Here is a 12,192-nt window from a genome sequence, read left to right on the forward strand (position 1 = left end):
TTGGATCAATGTCCAGAAACAACTCATATTTAATTTAGATCATCATTAAAGTATTTTTTTTTTTCAGAAAAATATAATATTTCATATGCAAGCTTCTAGTGTAGTTAAGCAATTTTGTGGTAAATAGATAAAAAGAGTCACATATTCCCCAAAACACAGCCTTCACATGTCACTTTCATAAATGTATAGTTGACAAGTAAATAAAAAAAAAGGCATTTGTATAAATCATTTGTATAAACTGTAAATGTGACCATGAGTGTAAATGGGAAATGAGGAGAATATAGATAAATTCTTTATAATACCATTGTCAGAAATCCAGGTCTGTCTCAATATCTTTTAAATAACTTTTAAATAAGCACTTGCAAGGTCCACTACTGTTTATTATAGCTCTTTAAAATGCTTTTAAATTTAAATTTTGAGAAACAGACATAACAAAATAGTTTTATGCTCATGCATTCTGACATTTGCAATGTAAGGCATTTAATGAATCTGAGTGTCTCCCAGATACTGGACTAAAACACTGGGGTGGTGTTTATATAATGCTCTTCTATAATAACATATCTTATGTGCCGTTCATATTTATAAACATACCATACCTTACACAAACATCCATGCACAAAAGGAGGAGTGACTGTCCTCCTTTAGCCAAGAAGAGCCGTTCTCATCAAAACCTCAGAGAAGGTTCAAAAGGGTCAGAAAGGGTCAAAGGCTAAATAGACTGTATATTCGATTTTCCGATTTATTCGAACTGTTTGTATTATTTTAGATTTATTTTACATTTGAGTATAGTCTGGACACTGTCCGAAATAAACATGATTTCTTTCATAAAAATGTGATCATATTGTACTATGTGTGCTTCACATTATGCTTGATTTATGAACCAGTAAGTATGAGCAATAGTAATGATTTGTCTTCTGATAGCTGAACAGAGTGCTCTGTGAGTAGCAAGAAGGAAGAAAGTGTTAGGTATCGAAAGTGCAAGAGATAAATTTGTGCATGAGAGTGTGTGTGGGTGGGGGGATGAGGGTGCGTTTGTGGTTTTTTACTCTTTACACTATTGACCTTCCTTTGCTTCTAGTTCAAAACCATGGGGAACAAAGAGTCAGACTTACAAACTAAGAAGTTAATCAAATACTTTCTTCTTTATATAAATGCACATGAGAGTAATGATCAACGTTAGAGAGTATTGGCCAGTGTTTGTAGTGAAGTTACTGTAATGTCCTCAAGGGACTCAGCATGATTCACATTTTACCCTGCAACACAAACCATCAGGACAGCTCGATTTGTCTTTATATCTCTTGTTTACAGTTGCTTTGTGATTTTAGTTCTTTGTCTTGTGGGTCACACAGACAGTATGCAAACACACAATATTCAAAAGACTTTCTCCAGACTCAGTGTATCATTTAACAATTTCCCACAGTGATGAATTCACTGTTAGTGCATTTGGCAGCGGAAGGACAGTTTCTGGGAATGAGCGTAAAAGAGTAAGGCCTCTGAAAAACACTTTTATCTCAGTCACAAAAATATCTGACCACATCTATGATACCATTGGTCAGTTTAAAGTTCCCATATTTGTTCATGTATTTACCCTTATGACGTCAAATGTATGTCATTGCAAAAGCTTTATCTCAGTGAGAAATGTTTAGATTATGAATGTATGTTAAACCAATACGTTTTAGCTTACTGTCCTTAATGTCCTCAATTTGTAATGATAGATAGATAGATAGATAGATAGAAAGATGGACTTTCACACTAAAAAATAATACATATTTAGTAATGTATTTTATACCAATAATATAAAATATGTATATTTTTCATTAAATGTAAATGTATTTATTTTTATTTAATACATGCTATGAATGTTATTTTTAAAAAATCCCTCCATATTTAAAAAAAAAAAAATATTAAGAATGTGCTTAAATATACAGCTTTAATACCATTCCGTAAATGTATAAACACATTTATGCGGTGTAAAACATTAAACGGTTTGTAGTTTTCAACATTTTTACTGATGCTTCCTTCAGTATGATCTTGGTGACAAATCAGCACAATTTGCAACAACAACACATCACACAAAACTAAACATTTATGTTTGCAAGGCATAAAAACATGCACAAGATGAACAAATGTAAGATTTACAGTGGCAACACAAACTCTCCGTAATAAACCCCGGGCCAACGTGCCATCCATATTGTTGAGCCTGGGATAGATAGATGTGATTTCTAGCTAATAGAGTGTTTTGTTATTTTACACTACAGTTTAAAAGTTTAGAGTCTATAAGATTTTTTAAAAAGAAATTATTACTTTTATTTAGGAACGACATAAAATTGAACAAAAGTGACAGTAAAGACATTTATAATGTAACAAAAAATGTTTGAATTCCAAAAAAATGCTGTTCTTTTGAGCATTTTATTCATCTAAGAAACCTTAAAAAAATGTATCATGGTTTCCACAAAAATATGAAGCAGCACAGCTGTTTTAAACATTGATAATTTTTCTTGAGCAGCAAATCAGCATATTAGAATGATTTCTGAAGGATCATGTGACACTGAAGACTGGAGTAATGATGCTGAAAATTCAGCTTTGCATCACAGGAATAAATTATATTTTAAAATCTATTAAAATAGAAAACAGTTATTTTAAATAGTAATAATATTACTGTTTTTACTGTATTTTTGATCAAATAAATGCAGGCTTTATAAGCATAAGAGACTTCTTTCAAAAACATAAAAAAAATTCTTACCGACCCCAAATTTTTAAACAGTACACTGTAAAAAAAATAATTCTGTTAAATTTACGGTAAAAAACTGGCAGCTGTTGTTGCCGAAAAAATTTACAGTAAAGAATATGGTAGCAACATTTTAGGTTTTACAGATTTAACTTAAATTTACAGTAAAATACCATATTTCATTAATTGATATAATGTTAATTTACCAACCTATTGAACTAATATCTATTTTCTACCTGTATAATACACTGACAACTACCAAACACAGTGGATTGCATAAAAAATGCAACAAACATTAATTTAACAACATTAAAAAACTAAGAAAAACTAAGAAGAAACAAGTTATTTGAACAAAAATACACCAAATGTGAAGTGCAATATGGAATTCTGGGAATGTCAATTTACATTTTTTTTACTGTAAATTATACAATGACGTTCTTTTTCACTTCCAAAAACTAAATTTAATGGTATTTTACTGTAAAATTACATTAAATGTACGGTTAGATCTATTACAGTTATTCACCATATATAGTACGGAAACTTTCTGTTAACCAATTAACTGTTTTTCACTCTAGTATCTTTTACCATTAAAGTTTCAAATCATTTTTACAGTGTAGTGTATATAAAGCATTTAATGCACAACTTTTATTTACACATTCAATTTAAACATCCTATGACTCATTGTCCAAGCGTCAAAGCGTGATATCTCTATTGTTCTGTCCTCCTCTCCAGCGGTTTCTCAGTTTACGGATCACCCTGCGGATGGGCTCAGTGTACTGCTTGTTGGCCAGTCCCAGTATCAGTGGAATGACGGCCATGCTCCCGATTCCCGTACAGGACATGATGATGTACAGAGAGGAGCTTGGCAAGCTCACCCCGCCCTGCAGAGCCGTCACGGACATGAGCTGGTAGATGATGTACGGAACCCAGCAGACCAAGAACGTGAGGGACACGGCGGCCACGCATTTGGCGTAACGCAGGTTAAGCTGCTGCTCGTGGTCGGTCGGCTGCTGCTGCTGAAGACGGTCCACAGCGCGGTGGAGCTTGCAGATGTTCTGCAGCTGCTTGCGTGCGATCCACAACACCCGTCCCGTCATGCCGACAATGGACAGCATGGCTGGCAGCACCAGTCCGCACACTTCCAGATAAATGAAGGCCTTGGGAAAAACCTGTTTGTAGGAGCAAACCTCATCGTCTTTGGAGGAGTTACCAACTGTGGTTTGCGTCTCATTTGGGTTAGAGCTCTTGTTGGCATTGGGTTCAACCCAATTATTCCATCCAAAGGCAGGAAGTGATGCGTAGAGCAACGGCGGGAGCCAAACTGTTAACAAGGCCAAGGGGAAGCAGCGGTGAACCCAGAACTGGCTGTGGTGGAGCGGGCTGACGATGCACAGGTAGCGCTCGTAATGCACCATCACCAGGTTGAAGAGGAATGACAAGAACAGAAAGTTGGGGAAGATGTACATCACCATACAATGCTTGAAGTCCAGCTGCCGGTCGAGTGTCATGCGGGGAATGAAAGGCAGGGTGATGCCGGTGCACAAGTCGGCCACCAGCAGACTCAAGAAGAAGTAGTTTGGGGTGTTGTGCAGCTGCCGGTTGCATGCGATGCCCACTATAATGAAGAGGTTGGAGAAGATGATGATTGAAGACAGTGGAACAGTCAGATAGAAGATCAGCTTCTCTCTGCTCAGCTTGTCGAGTGGATCCATGATGGAGAGCTGTTCCCCTCTGGACTAAACCAGACTAAACCTTCTCCATCCACTGTGAGGGTGAATCCTGAAAACATAAGAAAAATGTAGTAACCAGGTCTTGCCTAATATATCTGTTCAGTTGCTTGGAGACATAATCGTTCATCTCTGTGCTACCGGTTTGTTTTACTTCCCTTTTATATAAGACAGAGTGACCCACCCAAAATGAATTAAAGGAATAGGTCACACAAAAACATGAAAACTCTCATGATTTACTCACCTTCATTTCATTCCAAATTCATATGCTTTTATCTATTTCTGTGTTAAATAGATGTTATAAGTGTTATTTTAGATATTATTTTAGATGTTATAAAATTGTTATTGTCATTACAATCAGGGTTGCCAGATTATTATTATTATTATTATTTTTTTTTTTTACAACAAAACCCGGCCAATCATGTTTTGGGGGGGTCCCCCAGTAAAAATCATGTTCCGGGGGATAAAATCCACGTTTTTGGCAGGGTTACCCTGGTAAAATTCACATTCCAGGGGCTAAATAACATGTTATTTGGGGTCGCTTCAACCCGTGGACATGAAAAACAACCCGTGGCAAAAGTGTAAAAGTAGCCCAGTTCCTTGGGAAGAACACAAAAATAAATCTTAACACAACTCTTTTTCAAAGTATGTGTGTATATTATCTTTCCCACCAGCGAATCTGTGAAATTGCTGAAAGATTCTGAAAAACAGCATATAGGTTTGGAACAATATGATGGTCAAAATGTAAACAATATATATATATATGTAATAAAACATATATATATATAATATATATATATGTGTGTGTGTATATATATATATACAGTCAAACCAAAATTTATTCAGACACCTTGAACATTTCATTCATTAATACAGTTTATTCATTATAGTTTAAAAAATGGTAATAAAATATGACAAGATCTCAGAGTTAAACTGTGTCAGAAAAAATGAATCTTAATTATGTCAGATAACACTTAAGCCCGGGATACACTGCATGATTTTAGCAATCCTATAAGATCATTACAAATCACACTGTGCGACATGGATCTAATAAACTTGGGTACAACAAGCATGTAGACTGTACGATCATGACACCTATTGACTCATAGGCTATGAAGCAAGTTTCTATAGAAGAATAAAATGTCATCAGCATGCGCTAGTGGTTAACAAAACACCATGCTGAATCACACTTTGGCAGTTGTAGTTTTTATGTGTGCTAAAATAAAAAGGAAGCAGCGAAAGAAGAAGGGAAAAGAGCTTGAGGTAAGCAGTTTTAAGTTTTAGTGCCATGTCGCGTTGATTTCATGTCACATTTCTATTGGCTGGTCAGTAGACGTAGGTCGCAGCAGCAAACACACTGCGCGATGATCATGCTGAATTTCTGACACTGATTGTAGGCTATCTTTGGTCGCAAGACCGGGAAAACAGCCGTCTTTGAACCTCTCTCACTGTACGACATAGGACCACCGATTAGAGCCACGATTACAGAAATCGCCACGATTGTTTCATGATGGCAATCTTTTGCCTGGGACAGCCAAAAATCGTGCAGTGTGCCCCGGGCTTTAAGCAAAACATAGTAAGGTCAAAGTGTCTGAATAATTTTTGGTTCCAAATTTTTATCAGTTTTACTGGTAGTCCACTGTATGAAGAATTTTTGGGTATAATATGTCACAGTTTACTTTATTTTGCTATCCTTACTTACATGAATGAACTATAGTGTCCTGCTCCTGCTAGTAAAAATATATAAAAAATGTCTGAATAATTTTTGGTTTGACTGTATATATTGTTTTCATTTTTTAAAGTTTTATATAATATATATTTTTTGTATTTAATAACTTATTCATTTATACATTGTCATACAATAAATTGGTGTGAGGAACAGACAGAAATTTAAGCCGCTGATAGACTTTCCCACCAGCGAAGCTGTGAAATTGCTAAAAGATTCTGCTAAAACAACAACATATGGGTTTGGAACAATATGAGGGTCATTAAATTATTAAAATTTTTCATGCCTTTAACATCTGATCAGTTTGAGTCCCATATCTTTTAGCATTTTACCTTTCCACTGGTCAAAACATCTTGTAAATAAGACGTTTTTTTTTTATCATGACGCACAGATGTCACTCAAAATTACTCTAGCTTCTAATGCTGGATGCTGTGAAGATACAGAATGCAGATTAAAAAACCACAACCAAAGCTTCCTGACCACAGAGTATCACAGAGAACAAGTTAAACTCAAATATTTTAATATGCTGCACAATTGCATCCAGCTAAGGTTTAAATATTCATATAGGTTCATGTTTCCTTTTGTATTAAACAATGGTGGCATGACCGCTATCAAATGTCCATCACTTGCACCAAGCAAACTTTCCTCCTCATTCAAGGTGTAAATGCACTGAAGTCCAGTGATGCTTTCTGTTGAATTTGGTGTTTAATTTTACTTTTCCCTTGAAGATAATGATTCACTCACTGGAAATCATTATTGAAATTATTTTTGATAATGCAAAAAAAAACTATTTTCAATAATAAAATGCAATTCAAGTAGTGAAATCAGACTTCTCTATCCCAGTGCACTTCAGCAGACTTAAATGAGGCAGTGAAACTAAAAGAAATATGTCTGCCAAATACCCACCTTACAAATAAAGTTGTTAATCTTCATACAGTAGACTTGCATAAGATGTTCCAGCCATGTGTGAATCAGTGATCCTGTGAGGTTCTCTCACATGTGAGCTCTTCTGTGTTCCTCTCCTCTCACCAGGATTTGCGGACGGACATCTGAGTTCACAGTAGTCAAAGAGCAAGCGTTTGAGCAGGATGCTTCTTAAAGAGACAGTGACCTCATTCTGACTTTGGCCGTGAAGCATCAAGAGAGGTATTTCAACTCAGGAAGCCACAGTTTACACTCAATTTATGAGATAGATGTGGGAGGCTTGGAAACATGCGATGCTGATATCTAATTGTATATTTCTATCATAAAAATGGACAAAGTTTAATTACATTTAAGAGTTCGTTTGTACAACTAGTATAAACTAAAAAGAGTGCTGCACATAACATTTGTACTACTTCTAGGCAGTAGAATATACTATAACATTTCATTAAGTGTTCTGTTTTTTAATTAAATTAATGGGTTAGTTCACAAAAAAATGAAGAATTTGTCATTCCTCATCCTTATGTCATTCCAAACCTGTAATTTCTTCTTTCTTCCGTGAAATACAAAATGAGATGTTAGGAAAAATGTATGAATGAATGAATTTTCAGCATCATCACTCCAGTCTTCAGTGTCACATGATCCTTCAGAAATCATTCTAATATGCTGATTTCCTGCTTATGAAACATTTACTTTTATTATCAATGTTGAAAACTGCTTAATATTTTTGTGGAAACTGTGATACTTTTTTCAGGATTCCTTTATGAACAGAAAGTTCAAAAGAACAGCATTTATTTGAAATAGAAATCTTTTATAACATTATAATGTCTTTACTCTCACTTTTGATCAATTTAATGCATCCTTGCTGAATGAAAGTAATAATCTTTTAAAAAACTAAATCTTACTGAGCCCTAATTTTTGAACATTAGTTTATACTTCCAAAATGGACAAAAATACACTATTAAAGTATCATAAATGTAGTTCATATGAGCCCTGCACTATATGTCAAATCTTCTGAAGCTATCCACCTTATTCCTGACGAGCCTACTGCGTTTCGAATAATGGGTTCCACTTCTGGTTTGGGGAACTTCCATTTAAAAAGACTGAAACGAATCGTTTCAAATCATAAGGTTGCCCTACAAATAAAGCTTATCCATCAGTTTGACTCAATGAGCTGTCAATTTTTCTTTCATGTTTTATTTTCAGACATCATGAGAATAACGTAACGCTTGGTATTTTAACGTAACGTTATAACAAGAATATCTATGGCAAGAGTTCTTTTCAGTCGCTGCTTTCTATTCTCGTGATTATTTTCTTTTGTCTCTTTGCATACCGCTGTAATAGTATGAAAAAGGACAACATATACTGCACATTTGTGGTCTGTTCTCCCGATATAATTTACGATATATCCCATTAATAATTCACTGGAATGCACAAGGAATCTCTTGTTTTTCTCTTCAAAGCCTCACGTCTCTTTCCAGGTTTGTTTTCACAGGTAAATACAATTTATTATCTGTAAAAATGATGGAAATCACTTTGAAATAGTATCATGCAATGCTGAAGTTCATGAACATTTTTTATTAAGGTAACGTACATTACATAATACAGACAATACATACATTATGTCACTATAGTTATATTTAACCTGTCCTTTATTGCTGTGGAAAGAATCACGCTTTTTCATGGCCTGTTGAAACTACCTTGTTGATGCTTTTACACTTTCAAATGTCCTTTTAATGTTCGTTGGTTGAAGGGTGAGTAGAATAATATCATCTTATTGTACCCAGTTTAAAAAGAAAACGTATTATTGCGTTCATAGAGCGACCCTTTCACTGACTGTTTACAGCTTAACGGAAGTTACACCCATAATCCGCGCAAAGCGTCATGGGGTGTAGGAATAAGGTGGATGTGATATGAAAAATTAGGTCATTGTTCACTTGTTCTGTGTGGCGTGAAAAATGGCAATTGCTGTCAGTGCGTCAAACCTGGTGTGACGTGTCTAAAATCTGTCATTTTGTAATTGAATTTTGGTTTGAATTCAACAAAACAAAATGGTGGTGAGAAGATGATGATAAAATTTTCATTTTTGGGTGCAATTTGAAATGCACATTCATTACTTACTGTACATATTCAGTCTGCACAGCTGCTACTGTACTCTAACAGTAGTGATGCATGAGAACAACATTCAGTTTGCTGAGAAAAAGCAGGCGGGCGGTAGTCAGCCTTTCTTTGCCTGGTGCCACAGCAAACACATCTATCAGCCTCTGTGTCATTTTCCAAAGGTTCCCCTCGGATGGCCTCATCTCCGAGATATGCAGCGTCACAACCGCAGAAACACACAAACACATACAGACCAGCGTATACACACGCTCCTAGGAAAAACACATAAAAAGAAATGCCTGTGTTACGTAATTAAACACGCATTGTGCTAGTTTAGATGCGATGAGGACAGGAAATGGACACTTGGACTTTCTGTGGCTGTTTTCCCGTGTGGTCAGAAGTGAAAGAGTTATGGATGGAAGACATCGCTCATCTGATGTCAGAGTTGTCCAGACACCTGGACAGAAAGAGTTATGGCCACATAACAAACAGTTTCCAAACTTGCATGATTGTTTGAAGTATATTTTTGGCCATGTGAGAACATGTAAGGCTCTTAAAGGGACAGTTCACCCAAAAATGTAAATATTGTTTTCATTTTGTCTTCTGTAAAAACACAAAAGAAGATAGTTTGATTACAGGTTTGGAATGACATGATGGTGAGTAAATGATCACAAAAACTATTCTTTTAAAAGCTTATTTGTTACTAGGTATTTTTAAATTAAATGTTGCTTGTCTGTGTGAAACTTCCGCTCACAATTAGGGATGTGCCCGAAGCCGAATACTATGTTCGGAAAGGAAATGACGCATTCCACGGAGCCCCTAAAGGGACATGGTGATTAAAAAAATACAGTATCTCACAGAAGTGAGTACACCCCTCACATTTTTGTAAATATTTTATTATATCTTTTCATGTGACAACACTAAAGAAATGACACTTTGCTACAATGTAAAGTAGTGAGTGTACAGCTTGTATAACAGTGTAAATTTGCTGTCCCCTCAAAATAACTTAACACACAGCCATTAATGTCTAAACCGCTGGCCACAAAAGTGAGTACACCCCTAAGTGAAAATGTCCAAATTGGGCCCAAAGTGTCAATATTTTGTGTGGCCACCATTATTTTCCAGCACTCCCTTAACCCTCTTGGGCATGGAGTTCACCAGAGCTTCAAAGGTTGCCACTGGAGTCCTCTTCCACTCCTCCATGACGACATCACGGAGTTGGTGGATGTTAGAGACCTTGTGCTCCTCCACCTTCCGTTTGAGGATGCCCCACAGATGCTCAATAGGGTTTAGGTACCCTCAGCTTCTTTAGCAAGGCAGTGGTCATCTTGGAGGTGTGTTTGGGGTCATTATCATGTTGGAATACTACCCTGCGGCCCAGTCTCCGAAGGGAGGGGATCATGCTCTGCTTCAGTACGTCACAGTACATGTTGGCATTCATGGTTCCCTCAATGAACTGTAGCTCCCCAGTGCTGGCAGCACTCATGCAGCCCCAGACCATGACACTCCCACCACCATGCTTGACTGTAGGTAAGACACACTTGTCTTTGTACTCCTCACCTGGTTGCCGCCACACACGCTTGACACCATCTGAACCAAATAAGTTTATCTTGGTCTCATCAGACCACAGGACATGGTTCCAGTAATCCATGTCCTTAGTCTGCTTGTCTTCAGCAAACTGTTTGCGGGCTTTCTTGTGCATCATCTTTAGAAGAGGCTTCCTTCTGGGACAGCAGCCATGCAGACTAATTTGATGCAGTGTGCGGCGTATGGTCTGAGCACTGACAGGCTGACCCCCTACCCCTTCAACCTCTGCAGCAATGCTGGCAGCACTTATACGTCTATTTCCCAAACACAACCTCTGGATATGATGCTGAGCACGTGCACTCAACTTCTTTGGTCATCCATGGCGAGGCCTGTTCTGAGTGGAGCCTGTCCTGTTAAACCGTTGTATGGTCTTGGCCACCGTGCTGCAGCTCAGTTTCAGGGTCTTGGCAATCTTCTTATAGCCTACGCCATCTTTATGTAGAGCAACAATTCTTTTTTTCAGATCCTCAGAGAGTTCTTTGCCATGAGGTGCCATGTTGAACTTCCAGTGACCAGTATGAGAGAGTGAGAGCGATAACACCAAATTTAACACAACTGCTCCCCATTCACACCTGAGACCTTGTAACACTAACGAGTCACATGACACGGGAGAGAAAATGGCTAATTGGGCCCAATTTGGACATTTTTACTTTGGGGTTGCACTCACTTTTGTGGCCAGTGGTTTAGACATTAATGGCTGTGTGTTGAGTTATTTTGAGGGGACAGCAAATTTACACTGTTATACAAGCTGTACACTCACTACTTTACATTGTAGCAAAGTGTCATTTCTTCAGTGTTGTCACATGAAAAGATATAATAAAATATTTACAAAAATGTGAGGGGTGTACTCACTTCTCTGAGATACTGTATATTTCAATGCTTTTGCATTCTCTCACAATTATATAGTTGGGTATTTATATTGTATATAATTTGTGGGCATCAGGGAGCCGTTATCAATATGTAGGGTTTTGAAATCGCTTTTGAACACACACCCGCTTTTTACTTTAGTGTTCCTATTCACGATCATGCATACTTTGTGTATAGGGAGTGGCGGTACTGATTGCATTTTTTTCAAGAGAAGATATTTGTCAATGACGCTTAATATCTGTTGTGCACAAATCCTCTGACATCGTCTTGTCAGTCATCTCTCCTTACTATCTTCACGTGATAAGTAAAATCTGATGTACTGTAATGTAACCGACTACCGCAACAAGCCTAACCATGTTCCTTTAGGGGCTCCGTAGAATACGTTATTCATTTATCATGTTATTCAGACATTTTTTTCTCTTCTTTCTTTGATGATGTATTTACTGGCGGGAGGGCGGGACAACCTGTCACATCCATCCATCCAATTCCTGATGGATAAAATCGAGTTCCATCCTACATTTTTTTCTTGTTCTAGA

At 36.9% G+C, this 12,192-nt stretch overlaps 1 protein-coding gene across 1 annotated transcript; it reads right to left on the reverse strand.

The window, feature by feature from the left end:
* Positions 1 to 1,911: 1,911 nt before the first annotated feature.
* On the reverse strand, positions 1,912 to 7,496 carry gpbar1 (G protein-coupled bile acid receptor 1). Its single transcript, XM_051906965.1, has 2 exons — positions 7,088 to 7,496; positions 1,912 to 4,507 (listed from the first exon to the last, which is right to left on the reverse strand). The coding sequence occupies exon 2, from the start codon at positions 4,438 to 4,440 to the stop codon at positions 3,421 to 3,423; it is 1,020 nt and encodes a 339-aa protein (XP_051762925.1). The 5' UTR covers positions 4,441 to 4,507; positions 7,088 to 7,496; the 3' UTR covers positions 1,912 to 3,420.
* Between the last annotated feature and the right edge of the window lie 4,696 nt (positions 7,497 to 12,192).

Source organism: Ctenopharyngodon idella, chromosome 9 (assembly GCF_019924925.1).
Source record: "Ctenopharyngodon idella isolate HZGC_01 chromosome 9, HZGC01, whole genome shotgun sequence".
NCBI lineage: Eukaryota > Metazoa > Chordata > Actinopteri > Cypriniformes > Xenocyprididae > Ctenopharyngodon > Ctenopharyngodon idella.

Excerpts from the sequence above, each read along its gene's own strand:
- gpbar1 (XM_051906965.1), bottom strand. The coding sequence starts at position 4,440 with ATGGATCCACTCGACAAGCTGAGCAGAGAGAAGCTGATCTTCTATCTG.